The sequence below is a fragment of the Solea solea genome, chromosome 8 (genome assembly GCF_958295425.1).
Source record: "Solea solea chromosome 8, fSolSol10.1, whole genome shotgun sequence".
In the NCBI taxonomy this organism is placed as follows: domain Eukaryota; kingdom Metazoa; phylum Chordata; class Actinopteri; order Pleuronectiformes; family Soleidae; genus Solea; species Solea solea.
The window spans coordinates 2,208,830-2,231,860 of NC_081141.1; the positions used below are offsets into that span (position 1 = coordinate 2,208,830).

Sequence of the window (23,031 nt, forward strand, 5' to 3'; positions counted from 1 at the left end):
AGGTGTCAGGTGTGAAAGATCGATTTATTTATGGAGCTCACCAACAATAACAATAATAATAGTACTAATGATAATAATGCACAGCGTTAATAAGTAATAACATGAATAAATGAAAGTTTACAGCAGAAAGTCAAAGTTCATGTTGCTGTTGTTATTATTAGGTAAGGACTATTTTTATTAACTCTTTACAAACTGGGATGTTCTATAACGACTGAATAACAATAATAATACTCATAACAGACAAATGTAGACTGTAAATCGCTATGCAAATGTTTATTTTGTATATATTTCTATATGTAACACATTAAAATGACATTTAACCTTTATTTAAGCAAATAAAGTTGACACAGCATAATAAATACACTACTAGGGCTGAATCGATTATTAATCGATGAGTAAATTAATCGTCAACTATTTTGATTATCGATTCAAGAGTTTGAGGAATCGAGACAAGTTTTCTGATTTTTCAGCTTCGTAAATGTGAACATTTTCTATATAAATAATAATAAATAATAAATAATCGTTAGCTGCAGCTCTAAAAGTTACAAGTTACGTTTTGGTTTATTTACGGAAGAAAAAAGTGTCTCGAAACCTTTTCAAACAAAAGCACAATGATCAAACACTTATTATCGCAGAGAGTAAACGTCCTGACAAAAAACACATCCGCCTCCATGACAGTGTTTCTTCAGGGCCACACTTTGTGTTTATGTCTGGGTTAAATCGACAGTGAAAACACTGAAAGGCCGAGCAGTCCACGACTACGGCAGCCGTTCCTGTCTGTGTTCACTCCAAACAACACAGAGAACGACTCACTCTCTGTTACATTGAAACACACTGCGTCACATTCCTGTATTCAGTCAGTTTTGTGTGTGTGTGTGTGTGTGTGTCCCCTGTTGTCCTGCGTGTCACACACTTCTCACTCACACCGCTGACAGGATGACATGTGCACATCCGGACACATTTCCTGTGTGGTTTCCATCATGACATCGCACAAAGAAGAAATAAATACACGCAACACTCACACATCCGTCAAATCCAATGTGTTTTATTCAAACAGGCAAAACACAAACTCTGGAGAAATGATAACAGCAACACTCTCCCTATTTACAGTAACATACACGGGGTTAAATAAATAAAGCTGAGACATTTCTTTGTTTGTTTAAAAAAGGCTCATAGAACACTTTGTCCCACAGTGTCCACAGTCCACTTACAACAATAGCATTGAGTTGGAGATGATGATTGTTTTACTAAACTGAGCAGGTGATGCTGGGCCTGGGGGAGGCCTCAGGCCTGGAGGGGCCCAGGGCCCGGTGGCAGAGCAGCTGGTTCTGGTGGCTGTTGGTGGAGCCTGGGCCTGGTGGCCAGATCCATGTTTTCTGTGTTTAGCAGCTGTTACAGCACCGTTACTAATGTAACTAATGTAATGAAGTACATTTACTCACATGACTGAGTAACTGAGGAGTTTTTTTTGCATACTTTTACGTTTTAAAAGTTACATTTACTTCAGTGTGGTTTTTTTTCGGAAGTACTAAACTTCATCTATGTATTAAATCACATCTGTCACGGAGTAAAAACAAAATGTTGGCCTGAATTTGAAATAAAAATAAAAACAGGTGGATGAAGAGGATGATGAGGACAGGTGAATAAAGAGGAAAGATGAATTAAGAGGACAGGTGAATCATGAGGACAGGTGAATGAAGAGGATGATGGGGACAGGTGAATAAAGAGGATGATGACAGGTGAATAAAAAGGAGAGATTAATTAAGAGGACAGGTGAATGAAGAGGATGATGAGGACAGGTGAATAAAGAGGAAAGATGAATTAAGAGGACAGGTGAATCATGAGGACAGGTGAATGAAGAGGATGATGAGGACAGGTGAATAAAGAGGAAAGATGAATTAAGAGGACAGGTGAATCATGAGGACAGGTGAATGAAGAGGATGATGAGGACAGGTGAATAAAGAGGATGATGACAGGTGAATAAAAAGTTAAGATTAATTAAGAGGACAGGTGAATGAAGAGGATGATGAGGACAGGTGAATAAAGAGGAAAGATGAATTAAGAGGACAGGTGAATCATGAGGACAGGTGTATGAAGAGGATGATGAGGACAGGTGAATAAAGAGAGAAGATGAATTAAGAGGAGAGGTAAATCATGAGGACCGGTGAATAAAGAGGATGATGACAGGTGAGTGATAAGGACAGGTGAACTGGAGTTAATTAAGGTCCCTGAGTGAGAAAGTTAAAGCATTTGTGACCTTTGACCCATTTTGACTGACACATTACGTGTTTTCAGATTTCATTTTGTCAGCACATTTAAAAACAATCCATGTGGGATTTGTGTTCCCTTGTCCTTTTTGCACGACACAAGAAAACCCAGACCTTGTTCCAAAAGTAACTAAGTACATTGGTAGAGCAGTACTTTTACTTGAGTAGAATATTCCAGTGCTCTTCTCCACCTCTGCTCACCATGAACCACGAGAAGACAAACATCACCACAGATTAAGTATTTAAAATCACATCAAAAGTAAAAGTACATTGATAAAAATGTCCCGACACCTTAATAAATCCTGTAAATACAGTATATCCTTTAACATCTTTGGTAAGTGGGGATGCACATTGCGAGCGACGATGTGCAGATGAAATCGTAACAGCGCTGACTGACGTGTTTTCGTACCATTAAAGACACAAATAAAAACAACACGAGCAACAATTCCACAATGTGCCTCAGGACGAGAGAAATACAAACTCCACACTTTACACGCCGTGTGAACACGCTCAAGCTTGTAAACAACACAGAATAATACTTGTAACAATTCATTCTTTACAAACAGCACGCGCTTCATGCTAACTGTGAACATCCACCTTCTCTTAAACGTAACATATGTACAGCAGCAACGACTGACGCAGTTGCCTTAGATTGCACACAAACATGGACGTGGACATAGAAACGTTCTCTCTGTTCCAGCGAGTAAAAGCTCTCACAGGACGTTCTGTCATTTAAATTTTAGACGCAGTAGGTGACCTTTGGTGAGTTTTATTGTTATTCTTCTGTCTTTGTAACAAGAAATGACGTGTATGTGTATATACTGTGTGTATACATGTGTAACCAGAGGCTTTCACCAGTGTTTTTAAATGTAAACGGACATTTTTGCGAGGGACGGACGAGGGAAAGCGACACAGGTACAGAGAGAACATGCAACTGGATCTCGTTTGGCTGACTAATAGCAGTCGTCATCCCTACGGTTCTACACGGACTATAAAGACTTCTGGAACCTATATAAAATGTGGATCTTCAATTCTTATCAAACCAGTAGAAGCCACGTATTTAACAATGTGTTATTCTGCCACTGACAGAAATCATGGCAACCCGAGAGCAACGATTTACCACTAAGTAGAACTATGTTCTGGATGTACATCCAAACGTGGACGGAGTCAAACACTTAAGCGTCGTTCATAAAAACATTAAATACAAAGCTTTTCAGAGAGAGAATTCGTTGAGCGGCGATCACGGGAAATGAGCGACCGCCTTCAGCTCGTCGTTCTCGGTCCTGTGGTCCAGCTGGTTCTGGAGGCGGATGACCTGCTCCAGCTCCCGGATCTGCCGGTCCGTTTTGTGGCTGACGAGCGTGCGGTAAAAGTGCACGGCGAACACGATGAAGACGATGCCGAACGGCACCATGATGCACGTGGAGGCGATGGCCGCGGCCTCGCCCGAGCTGATGGTGCCGTTGTTCTCCGTTTTACTCCTGAGCGGCAGGAACTTGACCCAGCACAGGAGCATGACCTCCGTGAGGAAGAGGAGCGTGCCGATGACCGTGGAGAAAGCCCACGCCAGCTCTATGTGGCGGTGCATGCGCTCGTGGGGAGACTCGTGGACCGAGTTGAGGTTGTGGACGTTGCTGACGGCCTCGAGGTTCGGGAGGATGCAGGTGCTGACCATGAGGGCGAAGAGGTGGACGGCAACCAGGACCGTGGTGCAGGCGCTGAAGGCTATGAGCAGACCTGGAGGGTACTCGTGTTCCGGCTCCAGCTGGACCTCCACCATGGCAACCTGGAAGGAACCAGACATTTCAAAGATGTCACAGGACTTCTATGGATGATAATCTGAGAATAACATGAATCCAATGCTACTGGATTAGCACCAGCACTGAATCAGCATTGAATTTTGAATATTTGACATCTTATATGGCTTGGTTAGAATTTAAACACCTGCACATGTATACATTTATGGTTTTTTTTTTATTAATGTTTTAATGTAAACGTTAGCATTTTAGCTCAATAGCTTCCACGTCATGTGACACTGACTGAAAATCAGGGCAGGATAATATCAGAACAGTGGGAGTGGTTAAGGTACGGTATTTTATACCATTTGAATCCTTTTTTTATTTAATGAAAACAAATTGCATTTGATATTTTTGAGGCTTTTTATTGCCTTTCAATTACTCACGTTTTATTTTGAAAACCGATAGTTGGTCCACACTATCCTCGCACTAACTTTTTAATATAATATAATATAATGTAATGTAATATAATATGATATATGCACCACAGGTGAGGAAGGGAAGTCGTTGTATGTCTTTAGAAAATGAGATGTTTTTTAATGTGGACTAAAAAAATGATTGTTGCTGTTTTACAAGTTATTATTTGAATCTTTCCTCTCTGTTTTCTATGAAAATGCTGAAATGCTGCTTGTGTTGTTGTTGTTGTTGTTGTTGTTGTTGTTGTTGTCGTCGTCGTTGCCTGTGCTCCCTGCTGTGAGGCACTTTCCTCTCTTCAGGACAACAACAGTGTGGTCGAACACGTTCTGTGCACAGTGTTAACCTGGAGCTAATGCTGCTGTTTATATAATTACTGATTGTTGTTGTCTACTTTTTTGTGAGTTTGAAGATTACAAACGAGAAATGATGAGTGTGTTGTATGATGCAAAGGCATAAATGCCTCTGTGTCATAAATCAACATACACACATTATTACCAACTGACTAAAAACACTTTTTATTTACTTTTAAAATATATAAGTGTTTTTCAGATGAGTATTTATTCATTTCAACAAACCCAAGTAGTTCTGGTTTGTTAGTGTGTGTGTGTGTGTAATACAGACACACTATCACAATCGCACTTCTCAACATCATAATTGCATGTTTCCGCAACTTCTCTCTTCACTGGTGATGTTACATGTCAACTGTAGCGGTCACGTGACCTCGGCAGTATTGTAAAGCATTGTTAACAGCAGAGATGACAGTGCGCCAGAGCCGCTCCAAGGTCTATGTTAAATGTGAAGTCAGACAGAACCAGTGACGTCAGAGTCAACAGAACCAGTGAAGTCAAACTCACCATAGCGAAGCCCGACAGCAGAGCCGAAGTGCGACTGGTGGCTTTGAGCTTGGCTCGGCTCAGATAGAGTTTCCTCCAGGACAGAGCCTGCAGGGAGTGCTCGTTTAAACTCATTCCGCAAAAACTTTGGTACTTTGTGTCAACAACGAGACTAGACGCGGATCCAACCCGGGTCCGGTTTCAGGTCGCGGCAGAAAGTTGGTTTCCCGAGGAGTTCACGTGTGATCGACGTTCAACGAGCAAAGGAAACAAAGTGTCAAAGTGTGTCCTAACTTCTCTGCAGCAGCTGACTGTCAGGAAACACAACATACCCACAATCCACCGCGCCCCGCAGCAGCAGCAGCAGCAGCTGCGCCTCCTAGCGTCAGCGGCAGGAAGTGTTCCCACAGAGCCAAAACTACCGTCAATAACATCATGTTTTTGTTGTAATGTAATAATTATTAGTTACTGTATGTATTATTGTATAAACAGGTTACAGGGTAATGACTTTGACTTGACTGTATGATGTATTAATTTATGTATTATATGTTATTCTGTCTATTATTACTCTGCTGCATTGGGAGATTAATGAATGAATGTGTTAATATTCTATTCTACATTGGAATAGAATATATTATAGAATATGTATTGCTGTTCTATAATATTATAGAAGAATATGAGTGTGGTATATTATATTATAGTTTTAATGGTAAAGATTTATATATATATATTCTGTATATATACAGATTTATATATATATACTGTATATACAGATTTATATATACTGTACATATACAGATTTATATATATATACTGTATATACAGATTTATATATACTGTACATATACAGTACATATACTGTACATATATACTGTATATACAGATTTATATATACTGTACATATACAGATTTATATATGTTTATACTGTATATACAGATTTATATATACTGTATAATACAGATTTATATATACTGTATATACAGATGTATATATACTGTATAAATACAGATTTATATATACTGTGTATATATACTGTACATATACAGATTTATATATATATATACTGTATATACAGATTTATATATATATATATACTGTATATACAGATTTATATATACTGTACAATGTGCCTCATCTATGGTAGAAACAGCTGACTGTGGATACCAAGGCCCAATAATAACAGACAAAAACCATCAGCACAACATGGACACTGTTGTTATTGAGGAGATAAGATTGTAACCAAGCTGAAATACTGGAAAAACACAAACGCAGCAAACTCTCCCTATGACATCACTCACATATGCAGCTGCAGCAGCAAACAAAGAGATGAACCCTTCATGGGTATTTTATTGTTTTGCCTTTTTGTTCAATCTTATTCCTACTGTATGGTATTTTAATAGAAAGTGTTTTTAGCTGACTTTAAAACACCAAAGCAGAAAAAAAATGACTTGTATGCTATAAATAAAGCTGCTTGTGACAGTAATTATTTATCATCCTGCGACTGAGACCTGTTCAGACACAATCAGCTCTTTTGGTAACTGTCAGGTTATTTCCACGGCGAGGTTCTTCAGGCTTATGTCGTGTGAGTTCACACCTCTGAGTCTCAAAGATACAACAGAATGTGCAAAATCAATGTCACAGAAACATATGCACACTTTGACAACTGTGACACTGCTGCAGCTGGGCAGGAGTGAGAAACAAGCTGCAGATGAGAAGTGTCACTGGTTAGAGAATGATATACCTGCTGCTATTGAATGCACGTTTACTGGATGTTTAAATGTTTAATTAAACAATAATAGGAAATGCGTTCAAACTTCATAACCTTTGTTAAATTCTCCAGAAACAACCTTTAAAAGTGTCAGTTTGTCCTTTACCTGCGACATGTTTTACACGCTGTCGTTCGTAATGTGGCCACCAGATGCCGCCAAAGTGCGACTATTGTGAAACCATGACGTAACGGGGGCAGTTGTGTGGTTGTGTGAGTCACAGAGTGTTGAACTGTTATGTCACAGAGTGCAGTCCTGACTAAGACCGTGACACATGGCTCTGTACAATAACTCTGTACAATGACCCAAGACTAAGAGCTGACTCATTGTGAGTGTGTTTCTCTTTATTTCAGGGGGACAAGATGTAGTGAATGGAAAAACAACGTGTTACTATCTGAGGCCATAGATTATTTAACAGACACGAAAATAAATAAATAAGTTAATAATAAATAAATGTACCTTTTGGCCTTGACCTCACCTGAAACACCTGCGAGCCCGTGTGCACTGACACCAGGGACTGGCCTTTCTGGGGATGTAAAAAGAAAACAAAAATAATCAATACTAACGTCAACACTAATAAAAGCAGCGGCGTGTCTCGTGTAAACAAGGCTTAATTTAACAGATATAGGGTTAATTTAACAGATATAAATACATTAACATAAATAAAAATCCACCTCTTTGATGAATCTCTGTATGGTCACACACATGTCCCCCCTCCACAAACACAGACGTGAGTCGGGGGTGAATCATCTTGTTGTATTTGCTTACCTTTGTTGCCTGTTTCATTTTGTGCTCCATTTCTTACACACGTAAATAACAGTTCCAGCTTAGTTGGACTCATTGTAGTTCAAACACCGTATCAACTCCACTTTATTATCTTAATCTAACTGCTTAACGCACGCCTGTTTGACACAAGTATGTGTTTTATTTGTTAGTGGAGTTTTTCCCGTCCACGTTCAGTCGCTGTTTGGCCACCTGAACGCTGCGTGTTGCTTACGTAAACCACCGTGTGTTGGTATCTCCGACTGTCCCTGAACGCAGCACGGCGAACACAGCGAGCAGCTGCCTCGTGCGTGAGGGAGGGGCGGAGGGGGCAGAGGGGGGAGAGGGCGGGGCCAGAGCAGCCTCGGTCAGCCATGTTAGTTTCCTGACTCGTTCACAAACGATGCGAGAGGAGCCATGGCCTTGTCATTGAGTGGAGACGAAGAGGAATATGATTCAGAGTCGGAGCAGGTCAGATATCCTTCATTACATAAAATGACCCGTGTGTGCGCGCGCGCGCCGTTGTTGTTGTTGTGGCGGCGGCGGCGTGAAACAACCGAGTTTAACGGGCACAGTGTGAGGCGTTGTTTCGGGCTAACGTGTGGCGCTCACCCGCTCATCTCATCCTGTATTGTTGTCGACTTGAAAGCAGAAACGCTGCGTCTCTTTAAAACCTCCCGCTCCCCTTTTTTTTTCACACGGCCAGAGAGACAAACACGTGAAATGTACCGTTCACACGCAGCACTGGGGTTAAATGGGGGGGTCCAGAGCTGAGACTGACCGCCCAAAACACACCATGTCCTCTCCACCTTGGACACCATCTGTCATGTTCGCCACAACTGACCCATTTTGTACTGACTGACCACAGTAAAGTGACTTATTCGTGTGTGTGTGTGTGTGTGTGTGTGGTCCAGGACCTCCGTGTCCTCCATGATCAGTGAGGTCCAGGCAGCTTCAGGGTGCTGTGATTTGCTCGTGGCCACTATCTCCAGATTTGCTCCTGGAGGAAAAAAAAAAAGCCTTTTCCTCCAAACCGATTTCCTCATAGTTCAACTTGCTCCACTACTCTGTGCCTTTAAGAAGCCTTTAGGCAAAATGTAGTTGAGGCAGGGAGTGAGGAGGGGGATGGGGAGGTGGAACAATGAAGTGGCTCTTACTTATGTTGAGTTCCAAAACTGTGGGACTCTTGCAGTGACCCCGTCAAAACCCTCCACCAAGTGATTTTATTGTATTATGTTTTAGGGATGAGCTGATACGTTATTGTCAAAGTGTCAAAACCCTAGATTGGATCTTGGAAAAAAGAAAACAAACAATATGATATGATAAGAATGAGATAAAGTTGTCTGAGCTGCAGGAGAATGAAAGCAAGAAAGACCTTATTGAGACTATGTTGGATCAGTGTCTTTATATCAGTCTGACCCTCCTGTTATCAGTCAGTGTTTATTGTCTCTAACAAAGTGATTCACACCATTTTCTTTGCTTCGTATTTGATGCCTTTTTGTATTTGAATGGGGACTAATGGGTGAATGCAACATGAATAAATGATATGGTTTTAATGTACTCTACACTGTTCCTTAGGGGCGTAAACATTGTTAGCACATGTGAGGAAAGCGGGAAGCAGAAAAGTTTGTTTTTGTCACCAGCAACAGGACAAATGGACAGTGTAGAATATTTGTCCTCATCGCAACAAATGCGTCTTTGCAGTCATCCCGGGATCTTATGATTATTTGTATTAGGAGTATTATGTGTGACAGGATGACGTTCCCTTGTATATCAGCAGTCCACAGTGTGACTTCTTTGTAAATATTGGATATTGCAGAAGTCTCCACCAAATACAGGACTTGTGCTATTCGGGAGAAATGTGAGAAGTGCTGCTTACACAATGTTTATACCCACACCGCCCATTCAACAGTTCCTCATCGGGGAGGGTGTCGTGACCCCTCCCGTCATGACACATTGTTGGAGAGACAGGAACACACACACACACTTCCATTTGTGTCGAGGAGACACACTGTACACAGATGATGAGCCTTGTGACTCGGCCTCCCGCTGAAATCCACGCCGGAGCCCGAGTCAGAAGACGGTGCTCCGAATGTAGGCCACGCTCTCTCTGCACAGACTTCAGAAACCAATCCCAGATTCCTGACATATTACTGCACAGAGTTACAGTAAAGACATGTTGGCCCATCGCTGCTTTTGTTATCTGTGCTCTGCGGCGCTTGCCAGGGCTGCTTTGGTTGTTTGTAGCGAGTAATAACACAAGTGCACAGTCGCATTTTTGGGAAACAGAAACACTTTCCTGAAGAGACCTTTCCCCTACACCGAGGAAACAGAACAGTACAGTAGTACACGTGGATTAACATGTCCTGACAACATTAATGACCCACTCACAGACACAGATGTAGGGCAGGTTGTTCGTCTCGTTGTTGTTGTTGATGAAATTTACATTCTGGAATCGATGGGAACGTCTTGTTCTCTCTCCACATTGTTCCACATCATGTTTGACCTGTTTTACCTCACTGTTGTGCATCGGCGTTGTTATCGAGAAAATAAAACGATCATGCGGTTGGATGGCTGATAATCACTCTGAGAGCTAATTGCTGTTGGCGGTCTGTGTGTAGCGTGTGTGTGTGTGTACAGTGGCAGCTCAGGGGAGGACGGGGAGCATTTATCCTGTCAATCTGCTCAATGACTGGCTTTTCTGAGCAGGAGAATTCACTTTTCAGTCATTTTCTAACCCGTTTGCAGCGCAGTGTGTGTTTGTGTATCTTATGCTAGAGTTTTAACTTCTTTTTTCTTTGATCTGCCTTTGATCTGCACATGGATTACCATGTTGAGGCACATTAAAGGCAACAGTGTGAGACTCTTCATTCTGGCATTTTCTGGCCAGTAAATGATCAAAGCCTTTCTTGTTTTGGTCAAAAAGCATTGGAACAAAGATGTCCTTGATCAAAGTCTTCATAGCAAACAACACGCTACTACATCTTTGAGCGACATGCGCAGGGTTAGTAATAATCGCTCATGGTTTTAGTTTCGAACAAGAGAATATTCATACACGGCTGCTCACAGCAGCCTCACACTAAATGATAGCCTCCGTTGTGAGTTTACAGTCATGCGTTTCTTTCAGTTGTCTCCTGAAGTAGTTGTCACCTGCGAGGTAAGTGTGTTGCCAAGGCAACCTCTCCTTCCAGAACAAGAACCCACTATGATTTGTCTTATTTTCACAGCGCGCTTCAGTCTCTCCATGGCAACAGTGGAGAGACTAAAAATAACGGTGAGGGAAAAAAAGTAGAAGAAAAATCAAAATTTGAATTTAGGACAATGGACTGAAAGCCTCGTGGTCGTTAGTGTGCATGCGCGGTTGTGTACATGTGCACATGTGCACGTGTGCATGTGCTCGGCGGCTTTGATTACATCGTCCCTTTTCTTCTTCTTCTTGTGCGTCTTTACTGTTTTCACTTTTGTCAATTTATGGATTACCTAACACTTTGTAACGGCTTATAATCATTTTCTGCTTGACGGTTGTGATGAGTTATCAGTTCAAACACCAAAGAGGAAATGATCCGACTGATTGTTTAGGAAAATGATTATTTGATGGAACTTATTTCAATTTAAAATATAGTGTACTGTGACTAAAATAAATAAAAATGTGTCATCAAACCTTTACTTTGGGTCGGGGATCAGGTAAATTGGACTCTAAATTGACCGTAGGTGTAAGAGTGGATGGTTGTGCCCTATGTCAGCTGAGATTGGCACGACCCGACGATCTGATCGCACCTTTTTTTTCCCATCTCTCTCCAGCAGAGGGCAGCCAACCGGCCGAAGCCCAAGATGGGGACGACGTCGGCCGTCAAGCTCCCGTCCAACCGCAGCTCGTCCAGCGCGCGGCGCAGGAGGACGCGCTGCCGGAAGTGCGAGGCATGTCTCCGGACCGAGTGCGGAGAGTGTCACTTCTGCAAGGACATGAAGAAGTTCGGAGGGCCCGGGCGCATGAAGCAGTCGTGCATCATGAGACAGTGCATCGCGGTGAGTCACAGTTACTGTGGAGAGAGAGAGAGACGCGGTGATGAAGCGCGGCTCGCGGATGTTAAAGATGTTCTGTCGCTTCTGTGCTGCAGCCCGTCCTGCCTCACACGGCGGTGTGCGTGGTGTGCAAAGAGGCGGGGAAGGAGGACACGCTGGAGGAGGAGGAGGAGAAGTTCAACTTCATGCTCATGGAGTGCTCCATCTGCAACGAGATTGTCCATCCCAACTGCCTCAAGGTACGGATGACTCGTCCGGTGTGTCAGCAAACACACAAAACTCATTCAAACGTAACGTTAGTGACTCAGACGACCGGCGCGCCGCCGCTGAAGGTATGTCGATGAGGAAACGCTGTTGTTTATTTAACTCCAAACTCCATGTAATGATGACTCACAGGTTTATTTTACGATTGTGTACATGAGAAAACAAGCTTTAAAAGACCAGGATAAAGAAAAAGAGAGAAAAAGATGAAAGTGAAACAGAGTATGAAGCAGCGGCAACACACCCTGTTTGTAACTGTGGGAAGCAGCACATCAGGCTGGCATAGGTTTGGTCAAACCAGTTTTTCCAACATGTCGTGTCTAGCTGTTCTGCAGCGTGCAACAACTGAGATACACAATATTAAGATATATCAGTTTTAATATGCAACACTCTGATGTTGCAGCGGTTCATGCGTCACCTCGTGCACTTTTGTTTCGATCGAAAGTGTAAGTGCGGGTGTTTGATGACGGCGGGTGTTCATTTTCACTTCCCTTGTTCCTTTTGTTAAACAAACTTTTCTTTTTTTTTAAAAGCCTGTTGTGCTTGTTGAAATCCTGTTGAAAGCTTTTCTTGTTGCTTCAATCAGGTGACGGACGCGTCGGGAGTGGTGAACGACGAACTCCCCAACTGCTGGGAATGTCCCAAATGCAACCACGCAGGCAAAAGTGGGAAAGTGAGTACTACGTGTGTGTGTTTAGATAACAGCTGATTGAATGTTTCATTCTTGGTATCATTCATACAGTTGTGTAGAGCTGTGGATTATTTTCTCGATGAATTGTTTGGTCCATAAAATATCAGAAAACCTTAAAAAATGTTGATCGCCGTTTGTCAAATCTTGTTTTAATCATGAAAAAAGCTTCAAACCGATAAATCGATTATCAAAATAGTTGTCGATTCATTTAATAATCGATTAATTGTTTCAGCTCGTTGTTATTTTTCAGTATTGCTCTCATTAAGTTTGTGTTTTCAGCTACTTCCTGTTTTATTCTGATGCCCTAGTCGTAGCTGCACTCGTTGCACCTTTGGTTTTCCCGCTCGCTATAGGCTTAAGGTATAAAGTTGTCTTGCACTTTGTGTCCCCTTTGGTATTGAAGCAAAAAAGGGGTCCAGGGTTCAAGTACGCCTCCAACCTCCCCGGCTCTCTGCTGCGGGAACAGAAGCCTGTGAAGGAGGAGGGAGACGCGTCCACCGCGGCCAAGAGGAGGCCGGACCGAGAGGAGACGCCCAGGAACCGACCCGAGTCTCTGGCGGAGTCTCTGCACCGACAGCCGCCGCTGCTGTCTCCCAGCAGCCTGCCCAGGCAGAGACCTGAGGACCGACTGAGGAGGAAGAGGAAGCTGTTTGACGACGAGGAAGAGGATCTCATTTTGAGGAAGAAGGTTTGAATTTTTTAAATCCTCTGTGAATCCACTCGCACTTCACCAAAGAATTGACCTTTTAAGACGTGTTTATTCCCCCCCCCCCCCCCAAACAGGAAATGTCAGACGATCCATACTTCTCCAAACTTCTGCACCACATCAAAACAGAAGAGGATGAAGACGCGTACAAGGAGGAGGAGGAAGACGGGCGAGACCCTCACTTCCGGAACGGCGCGGAGAGGAGAGGGCGCTTAGGAGACGCCGAAGAGGAAGCGGACGACCGGGACTCCAAGAATGAACTTTTCAATCGCTGCGTTAAAACACCAGTCGGGGACAGCGACCAGTCTCACTGCAGCTCCCCACAGGCCGGCCCCAGCAGCGAGGGCAGCAGCGAGACCCAGGAGAAAGGTCAGCGTCCGAAAGCGCGCCGCAAGCGCCGCCTCCCGAACCGGGAGCTGAGCCGAGAACTGAGCAAAGCACTGAACCAGGAGATCCAGAAGACGGAGGACTGCCTGGCCAACGAGAACCGACAGCCCCTCAAGGTGGAGCCGGAGACGGAGAACGAGGAGCCCAAGAGGCTGTTCCGCAACGGCAGCGACCTCGGGGACCCGAGGCCGCACCTCAAGAGCAAGGAGATGAACGGGACGCCGTGGGAGCTGAGGCACTTCTACCCGAGTCAGATCACGCCGCTGGGTTTCAACCGGAGCACGCCCACCAACCGGCCGGTGCCGCCGCGGTCCCCGCCCAAGTGTGTCCAGATGGAGCGGCACGTCATTCGCCCGCCTCCGATAAGCCCGCCGCCGGACCGGCTGCCCCTGAAAGACGGGAAGACGCACGTCATCCAGCGCGAGGACTGGATGAAGATCTTCCGCTTCCTCTCGCACAAGGAGCTGTGTGTGTGCATGAGAGTCTGCAAGACGTGGAACAGATGGTAAATGACGCTCGGCCGCCCCGAAAACATCAAAACGTTACTGCGTGAGATGAAGAACGGTGTGAGTTAACGTTACTTTGTCTCTGTCTCTGATGTTTAGGTGTTGTGATAAGAGACTTTGGGCCAAAATCGATCTGAACCGCTGCACCTCCGTCACTCCGCTCATGCTCAGCGGGATTATCCGGCGACAGCCGATCTGCCTCGACCTCAGCTGGACCAACATCTCCAAGAAACAATTAAGCTGGCTCATCAACAGACTCCCAGGTACTCCGCTCTGTGTCGCCGGTGCTGCGTCGACAAGGGAAAGTGGATTCTTGCGTCTGGGATTTAAAATCACTCCCGTGTCTTTCAGGTCTGCGGGTGTTAAAGTTATCGGGCTGCTCCTGGGCCGCCGTGTCCGCGCTCTGCACCTCCAGCTGTCCCCTGCTGCGCACTCTGGACGTGCAGTGGGTCGAGGGACTCAAAGACGCACAGATGAGGGACCTGCTCTCGCCCCCAACAGATAATAGACCAGGTACGTCAGTGGAGTTTATCTTCCGTCTTTGACGAATGATCAGTGTGGTTAGAGATTTGCTGTAGGTGATGCTCTGATTATCATATACACTGAAAGACGGATATATACAGTTTTACTCTTTTATCGCTTAGTTTGAGGACTCCCAGGCTGGGAGTTACAGTCTGCTGGACTTCAGTTTGAAGTGATTCACCATCATCAGATCAGTCAGATCGAGGCTTTGTCTCATAAATAATAATATAATCATTTAATTATTTAAAGACTCGTCCGAGAGCCACGTGAGTTTCTGCGCTGTTGATTTTTGTCCTCGATTAAAAGCTTCAACGTTTGATAGGATGACGGCAGCACATTTGACTTCATGTTTTTATATTGTTGAGTTGAGAGCATTATGGGATGTGGATGCTTTGTGGATTTCACACTAGTGAACTTGATCAGAGCCGGTACGAAGTTGCCCATTTCCTGTGCCGATCTCAGCTGACATGGGGCGACAGGCGGGGTCACACCCTGGACACAGGGCCACACATAGAGACAAGCATCCATTCACTCTCAATTCAGGTCAATTAAGAGGCTCCAATTTGCCAAGTATTGCACGTGGACTGCGGGAGGAAGCCGCCCTTGTTCCACCCGGGGCTACTAACCAGTACACCAACGTTTTCATGCTTTGTCATTATAAGTATGTTAAGAGCATTTAAATTCTAGATTTTATGATTGTTTTCTTGCATCAGTCAGGCCTTGAATGTCCTTTTTAAAGCGCTCACAGCAGAATAAATTAAATTGTGCATTTCTATTCATGGAAGAATTTAGACTTTAAACGCTTTAAATCACTCGTGTGCTTTTGTCAAGTGCTGTTGTTTTTAAATGAACCTGTCACCTGCAGTGGCGGTTGCTGTCCATGACACATTTCCCTCTGGGACAATAAAGTTTCTCTTGAATATTCAATCTTGATTCATCCTCCTTCTTAAAATCAAACGACAACGCGCACAGGACGACGAACTGCACCTTGTTTTTCTACTTGGTGACAAAGATGAGGGCGGTGCTGATTTTCTTTTTATTGCTCTGACTTCCAGGTCAGCTGGATAACCGGTGCAAGTTGCGTAACCTGGAGGACCTGCGCCTGGCGGGGCTGGACATCACGGACACGTCGTTACGCCTCATCAGTCGTCAGATGCCCCTGCTGTCCAGGCTGGACCTGAGCTACTGCAACCACATCAACGACCAGTCGGTGAACCTGCTGACAGCAGCGGGCACCACCACCAGAGATTCCCTCACAGAAATCAACCTGTCCGGTGAGAAGTGGAACCTGAGGAACACACAGACACACTTCTTTTTGGGTTGTAAATACATACAGGTGTGAACTCTGCCACGTTGGCCTCTGCAAATGTAAAGAACAGAACTATGCTCGGGGAAAAGCCAATAAACAAAGTCTCTGTTTTGTTAAAGCTGAGCCAGCAAACACAAGATCATCCTGTACTTAAATCTGCACTTATTTACTCTAACAGGTTAAAATGTCTCCCGTTACCACACAGATTGTAACTAATTAACACGACAGATTCAGGAAACGTGTCGCATAGAGCTGCAACTAACGATTACTTTCATAATCGGTTAATCTTAATCTAAAGTTATTTTCTCGATTAGTCGATTAATCGCTTGGTCCATAAAATATCAGAAAATCAGTGTTTCAGAAATGTAGACGGCGTGTAATGCTCAGATTCTCGTACCTAAGTGATTTTTTTTATGCTGACACATTTAATATAAACACAGATTAATGAGTGAGTCCAAAGGGAAAAGTCAGGACATTGTCAGAGTTGACACGAAACACAAAAATTAGCAGATTTTTCTATTATTTTTTTTTTGGTTTTCTTTCTAAATCCACCTTCTCAAATAACCAGGCTTGTGACGGAGTCTCATTCTCTCTGTTTCCTTTTAGTTTGTAACCGTGTCACGGACCATTCCCTAAACTTTTTCAAGCGCTGTGGAAGCATCTGTCAGATAGACCTCCGCTACTGCAAGCAGGTGACCAAGGCGGCCTGTGAAAGGTTCATTGCGGAAATGTCCGTGAGCGTCCCGTTTAGACTGAGAGAGGACAAACTGCTGCAGAAGGCGAGCTAGTTTCCCGACCTGGGGGACAACAGCGATGGAAAAGACCGTCTTTGCACTTAATGGAACCTCCCGCCCCCCCCCCTCCCCCCCACACACACCTGTTGTTAAACTGGTCAAACAAACTCAAGTGATCTCTGCACGGAGACCTTTTTAGATACGAACCGTTGTTAAGTCAAAAAAAAAAGATGGACAGAGGAAACGGCGTGCATGTATTGTGCTGAGATTGTATTTTCTTTTTCTTTTCTTTTTTTTTTATAAAAACGTGCTTGTAAGTGATGGTTGGGTTGTTTATTTTTAATCTTTAAATATTTAAAAATTTAAAAAACCCAGTATTTTTTTTTTATATATATATAAAAGCATCATTTCATGAGTTTACAGCGTGTCTCAGGAGCTAAATGTCGCGGAGAAAGTGTTTGGCATGTGAGCGAGGGAGTCTTCAAAAACAACAACAGTGTCTCTATGTGCCATCCTTTGTATCAGTGTAATATATCGCGGGGGGGGGGGGAATAACATGTACAGTAATATCTGAATAAATTATCATAAAACTTACTGAATATTTAGAATATAAATCAATATGGACAGAACAAATGCAGTTGGTGTTTCATCGACATTAATTTATTGTTTGTATTTATTCTCTCTCTGTAATTTGACTCAGAGCTGGGTCAAATCACTTTTGCGGGGGTGGATTTGGTGGCTTTCACACCCGAATCTACGTGTTCTGATCCATTTACCTCATTATGACTTCCAATAAAACAGTCCACTCCACATAGCATATCCTCTATACAGGTTTATATAAGCCACTATTTAAGACTCTTGCGAGTAGCTCACTTGCAGACATTGAAAAGCCTGCGCGTACAGTGGGTGTGTTGTGTATTTTGGGTGTCGTCGTGTAATCACCTCCAGTGAATGTGATGTTTATATTTGTAAATCGAAAAAAAAACAAAACAAAAAAAAAACAAGTGCTAATATGCATTAAAAATAAGTTCATTCGTACCATTCCGGCGTTCTCTTCCTTTACATGTCAATGACTTTGCACCAGAAATGACTGCACACAGAGCGTCTTTAATTTAAATCTTTTAATTACCAAAATAAAACGTTTGACATTCCCAAAATACTAAAGAGAAAACTTGCACACACATAATCCCCCTCTCTAAAACGAAAAGTGCAACCTGCTCCGCTACTCTTCATTGTGATTATGGGATGTCTTTACTGTATTAGCAGCAACTGTGAACTCGTGTGGGTACAGTAGAGAGAGAGAGAGAGAGGATGGACACGCGAGTGGGATTAGAAAGAAAAGAAAAAAAACAACTCATAATCAAAGAAAAACTCAATTTCAATCTAAACGAAATAAAAAAATGTATATATATACACATCTCACATGGGACAATATATGCAAAAAAAATTAGCAAGTCATCATTTCTATATACTTTCTATACCACGGGTGTGAACGTGACGTTTATATCGTTACTCATACTTCATTCCACGAGCGTGAAAAACAAACAAACATTCAGCTCCACGTCCACAGTGCAGCTTCAGACTTAAACGGGACGTTGGGAGGAGTTAGCACCAGTTTTTTTGTCTCGGCGAGACGACGGTGGAGGAGGTTAGCTATTGCTGTTCTGATGAGAGTTGTTGCTTTCTCTTCTGCAGTCAGTGTTCGGGGGTTCGGTCTCTGTCCTCCGCGTTACTAAGATACGTCTTCACGTTTGCAGCAGATGTCGAGAGAGAAAAAGGGAGGAGTTTAAGGCCGGCTGCAGTTCACAGAGCGCTCTGAGGGGGGCGAGAGTGCACGCGGCCCACGAGTGCCACACATTCTTTTGAGTTGAAAGTTTTTAGTGAGAAAAACGAAACAAGACATTTAGGAATGAGCATAGATTATAGATGATGTTCACTTGAGGAATGACTCGCAGTGGTCCTGTATGACGTGGTGGAAATACACACTTCCCATGATGTGCAGACGACGGAAATGCAAACATGGAAATGTCCACAAGACGAGCAGCGAGGTCGAGTTAAGGTTCAGGCTCAGGCTCAGGACTAGGACTTGAAGACGTGCACGGCCCTCACGACGTACTGCCTGCAGATCGGACACTCGCTCATCCTCTTGCCGCACTTGGTGCACGTGACCATGTGGCCGCACTCCAGCAGCACGCAGTCGATCACGGCGTCCATGCAGATCCTGCAGAGGCCGTCGTCGTGCAGCGTCAGCGGGCCCTTCTCGCCGTCTGCGGGAGACAAAAAGCGAGAGGGACGTGACTGGAAATGTGAGGAAAACACTTCAAAGAGCGGAAAGAGCGGTTCATGCACTGCAGAGGGGCAACGTTACATCTTATCTCGCTCACAAGAACCTGAGAAATGTCAGTGTCGAGATGTTTCTATGACAACCCACGCAGTCTCTTTGACTGGAGGCGTGCTGGTGAGAGAGTGAAGTGAACACATGACCCTGCCGGCGTCTCACAGCATGAAGAGAGCAACACGCCGCTGGAAATTCATTTCAAATACAAATATCAAGCAGCTTCACGGGTTAGACGCCATTCCACGGGGGACGTGACAACCACAATGCCGGACGATGAATGAGGACACGTGAATGCAAGACGACGTGGACATGTGACATGAGGTGAATCACAGGCGGTGAGCGTGACCATGGCAACCGTGCAGAGGAATCCGTTAGCCTTACCTCCGATGGCACCATTGCAGATGGGAGGGGGGAAGGCCACCACTTTAGTGTGGGAGGAGCAAAAGCAAGCAGCAGAGACATTTGACTGATTTGATTTGTCATTTGGAACGACTACACTTACTGAATGTTTGTGTCTAAACAAAGGATTTTAATCATCATAATAATAATAATAATAATTATGCAAAGGTCCTGTTGTATATATTATTATTATTATTATTATTATTGTTAGGGGTGAGCTTTTCAATAGAACGCTGACTGAGCTACTGAAAGAGATGCATTCAAAGACCCTGGTAAATGTCATCACTTCTGTGGGACCGACTGAGCAGCAGCTTAAAGATGCATTCAAGAACAAACACAAGCGGGCCGCCAACTAAATGCTTGCTGCTCTTTTAAACGTAAGACAATCAAATAACTGAATATTCATGCCCATCCGTTGTTATTATTCTTTTTTATCTCCAAGTTCTAACGTGTTAAGAAGAACAAACAGGAAACGCGTCTCACCTGTGTTTACAGCACCGCTCACGTTTTCCACTGCAAGACACAAATCAGAATGGATCACATAGTGCACGGTAAAACACACGGAGCGGTCACGGTGACGCGTTTGCCGCTAGCACCCACATGACTTCCTGTTGCCCTCCGTCTCTCTGTACAGTCTGCCGACGCGCTCCACCAGCTCCCACTTCTCACAGCACCCGGAATAGTTGACAAAGTTCCTGGCCAGGATCTCCTTCAGCTGCCTCACCGACAGACCTTCGATGTCCCTCAGGCTGGAGATGTCGGACAGCGACGCTCTGGCCCGGCGTCGAGTCTGCGGACTCGCCTGCACGCGATTCAAAAACGACTTAATATAAAGAACTTTAATTCACCGACGTTGAAAATCTTCAGAGTGATCACCTCGGGCGTGAGCTCGCTGGGGTCCAAGTTGAGGAGAGACACTGACGTCGCATCCTCCTGTCACACAACAGCGGGAATAACAAACGTGAGGATTAGGATTAGGCTGAAACCTCAGAAGAACAGCGCCTCCTCCCTCTAGTACAAAAGAATCGTCCAGACCTGGTTGTTATCGGAGCTGTCGCTCCTGCTCAGCGGTTCCTCCCGCGACGCAGCAAAAGCAGACAGCTCAGAGGCAGACTGTGTGGTTGAAGGAGTGTACAGGGAGCGCGAGTGAAGGCTGCCGGTGTCGGGGTCCTCCTCTTCCTCAATGCCCTGATGACACAGCACCAAGTCCACCAAGTCTGCCTTCTCCCTACAGGTATCTATGGGGATGTTGTGAAGCAGCAAGTACTGGCGCAGGTCCTTCACTCGCAGACGCATGAGCCGAGGCCTCTGAAAGGCGGTCGCTTTGAGTAGATGACATGTGGCACAGAGGCGCCGGTTCTCCTGGAGCACCGAGCACAGCGAGCAGAAGCACTTCTTGCAGTCGCTACAAATATACTGGGGAGAAAAACAGAGAAAAAACAGGATGAAAGGATCATTTTTATTATAAATTATTGCAAAAACTAGTGCAACTTTTTTTTTTTTTTTTCAAATAATCTGTGATATTACAGAATACATATGAAAACTAAGGAGATGCTGAGTGGGAAACGCGTCGGTGGCCCCTCACATCTGCTCGGCCTCTCCCGGCACAATAGCAGGAAGCGGCGCGTTTCTTTTAAGTGACAAGACATCAAAGAGTAATGAATGCAAGACATGGGATTAGACTGGAGCGATGAGTGAGTGAATCACATGGTTTCAGAGCCACATGTGAACATCAGGTTACAGTATGCTGTCCACCAGTCTCTGCAATCAGCTAGAATGGCATAACATTCATTAACCTCTGTGTGTTGTTGGCACCTACCTTTCTCCTGAAGACTGAGAAGGCCTGGCCACAGGTCTTGCATACAAGGCTGGGACTACCTGAGCTGTTGGGCGGGTATGTAGAGTATCCTGCACTGGGTGCAAATCTGAAGGGTCCGGCGCCGGCCCCGAACCCTGGCTGCTGACCTCTGACCGCCCCGGTACCCATGACCTCATTCAGCAGTCCACAGCATGAAGCCCACATGGACGAGGCCCCTGCCTGTCAACAGCACAACAGCTTCTTCAGCATTCTCCATCTTCTCTTTCACAGGTTAGCAGGATACAGAAGATTTATTTGTCGTAACAATGCTTCTAACCCGGTTTGTTTCCCTTTTAAATGATGCCACATATGACAAACCTGTCCAAAATCTGAAGAAACACGACATATTGGCTATTTAACAATTTATTCATTGAACAAACAGGGGCCCCCGGGAGCATGTGGAAGAACCATACACGGCCACAACAGCCTGGTACCCACTGTTGTCAGAGTTCTCTTCTCAAATGATGACAAACAAAACCTTGTTTGGCATTGGCAGAGGAGATTTGGCAAGTTTTTCATGGGCGCAGCCCAAATAATCTACTCTGCTGCTCAACCCCACAAATGTATTTTACTTACAAATGTTGCACCAGAGCTTTTGCCAAGAAGCATTGTTACAACAAAGAAATAACCAACCAAACACACATTAACTTACTTTTTGTCCAAAGTTAATGCATTAGAGCAGAAGACACGTGAGTTCATGTAAGCACAACATCATTGAAAACGAGTAATTGTTAAGCCTTGATGTAAACAGTGGGGATTTAACGCAGAAACGAGTCCGGATGTTTACGTAGAGAACAGAGTAGTAACCGTGACATGCAGCGACCACAACAACACAGCTGACTTCATAGTCCTATCTTTGCTAGCTCTTACAGCTAGCGATAACGTTAAACACAGTGGAAACACCGAAGCAAGAATATTTAAAAAGAAAAGAAAACACAATTCCTTAATAAAAAAATATAGTTTATATAACGACCTAGTCAACGTTTAGTGAGTGACAGCTGCCAGGGGTTTTGACAGCTGTGTAGCAGCAGTAGCAGCGTCAGCTAACGTTAGCTGCTAGCGATAGCCGGAGCAGCGACACTTTAACAACAGTGGTGATGACGTCAGCAGGAGAAGAACGAACCTTCATTGCAGCTCTGGCGGCTCTGCTGTTGAAGTCCAGAGTGTCGGCGTGACCATCGCAGTGTGGACCGTAACTCCGTCAGCTGAACGAGTGTCGGTGTCGGTGTCTGAGGAGGAGAACACGGTCCAGACACGGAGCTCAGCAGCGCAGACAGACCGACCGACTGACGGACAGACCTCTTCTTCTGTCTCACAGTCTGTACGCTGCTACAATGTGATGCTGCCCCCCACAGGTCACATAGAGAATAGCGTGTATTCACATTAAGGTGATGGCATAATATATATATTTATATATATATATGTATATATATGTGAATATATGACTATATATAT

The 23,031-nt window shown here is 44.3% G+C and overlaps 3 protein-coding genes across 10 annotated transcripts; 1 reads left to right on the forward strand and 2 right to left on the reverse strand.

Annotated features, from left to right (window-relative positions):
* Positions 1-1,025: 1,025 nt before the first annotated feature.
* Positions 1,026-10,562, reverse strand: LOC131463601 (calcium release-activated calcium channel protein 1-like). Of its 3 annotated transcripts, none has more exons than XM_058635389.1 (3): positions 10,234-10,562; positions 7,559-7,606; positions 1,026-4,053 (listed from the first exon to the last, which is right to left on the reverse strand). In XM_058635389.1, the coding sequence occupies exon 3, from the start codon at positions 4,045-4,047 to the stop codon at positions 3,508-3,510; it is 540 nt and encodes a 179-aa protein (XP_058491372.1). In that variant the 5' UTR covers positions 4,048-4,053; positions 7,559-7,606; positions 10,234-10,562; the 3' UTR covers positions 1,026-3,507. The 3 variants fall into 3 exon arrangements, with proteins under 3 accessions (XP_058491372.1, XP_058491371.1, XP_058491370.1); XM_058635388.1 differs by lacking the exon at positions 10,234-10,562 and adding an exon at positions 7,849-8,114; XM_058635387.1 differs by lacking the exons at positions 7,559-7,606; positions 10,234-10,562 and adding an exon at positions 5,335-5,651.
* kdm2ba (lysine (K)-specific demethylase 2Ba) lies at positions 8,197-18,019 on the forward strand. Of its 5 annotated transcripts, none has more exons than XM_058635373.1 (10): positions 8,197-8,313; positions 11,644-11,868; positions 11,961-12,104; positions 12,713-12,799; positions 13,212-13,505; positions 13,601-14,415; positions 14,516-14,679; positions 14,768-14,929; positions 15,994-16,212; positions 16,854-18,019. In XM_058635373.1, the coding sequence occupies exons 1-10, from the start codon at positions 8,260-8,262 to the stop codon at positions 17,033-17,035; spliced, it is 2,346 nt and encodes a 781-aa protein (XP_058491356.1). In that variant the 5' UTR covers positions 8,197-8,259; the 3' UTR covers positions 17,036-18,019. The 5 variants fall into 5 exon arrangements, with proteins under 5 accessions (XP_058491356.1, XP_058491358.1, XP_058491357.1 ...); XM_058635375.1 differs by having other exon boundaries at positions 13,221-13,505; XM_058635374.1 differs by having other exon boundaries at positions 8,227-8,313; positions 11,647-11,868.
* Positions 18,020-18,087: 68 nt separating this feature from the next.
* Positions 18,088-22,874, reverse strand: LOC131463600 (E3 ubiquitin-protein ligase RNF34-like). Of its 2 annotated transcripts, XM_058635384.1 has the most exons (8): positions 22,700-22,874; positions 21,538-21,756; positions 20,754-21,134; positions 20,595-20,651; positions 20,319-20,520; positions 20,202-20,231; positions 19,701-19,742; positions 18,088-19,248 (listed from the first exon to the last, which is right to left on the reverse strand). In XM_058635384.1, exons 1-8 carry the CDS (start codon positions 22,703-22,705, stop codon positions 19,061-19,063), a joined length of 1,125 nt encoding a protein of 374 aa, XP_058491367.1. In that variant the 5' UTR covers positions 22,706-22,874; the 3' UTR covers positions 18,088-19,060. The 2 variants fall into 2 exon arrangements, with proteins under 2 accessions (XP_058491367.1, XP_058491369.1); XM_058635386.1 differs by lacking the exon at positions 19,701-19,742.
* Positions 22,875-23,031: the final 157 nt, after the last annotated feature.

What these genes read in the sequence shown, in the direction of transcription:
- kdm2ba (XM_058635373.1), top strand. Translation starts at nt 8,260, where the DNA reads ATGGCCTTGTCATTGAGTGGAGACGAAGAGGAATATGATTCAGAGTCG. An exon ending in TCCATCCCAACTGCCTCAAG is followed by an intron (nt 12,105 to 12,712) that starts GTACGGATGACT and finishes TGCTTCAATCAG; the next exon opens with GTGACGGACGCGTCGGGAGT. An exon ending in ACGCAGGCAAAAGTGGGAAA is followed by an intron (nt 12,800 to 13,211) that starts GTGAGTACTACG and finishes GTGTCCCCTTTG; the next exon opens with GTATTGAAGCAAAAAAGGGG.
- LOC131463601 (XM_058635387.1), bottom strand. Translation starts at nt 5,448, where the DNA reads ATGAGTTTAAACGAGCACTCCCTGCAGGCTCTGTCCTGGAGGAAACTC. An exon ending in TGCTGTCGGGCTTCGCTATG is followed by an intron (nt 4,054 to 5,334) that starts GTGAGTTTGACT and finishes GGTTCCTTCCAG; the next exon opens with GTTGCCATGGTGGAGGTCCA.
- LOC131463600 (XM_058635384.1), bottom strand. An exon ending in GGAGGGCAACAGGAAGTCAT is followed by an intron (nt 20,232 to 20,318) that starts GTGGGTGCTAGC and finishes TGTGTCTTGCAG; the next exon opens with TGGAAAACGTGAGCGGTGCT. An exon ending in GAGCGGTGCTGTAAACACAG is followed by an intron (nt 19,743 to 20,201) that starts GTGAGACGCGTT and finishes CCCACACTAAAG; the next exon opens with TGGTGGCCTTCCCCCCTCCC.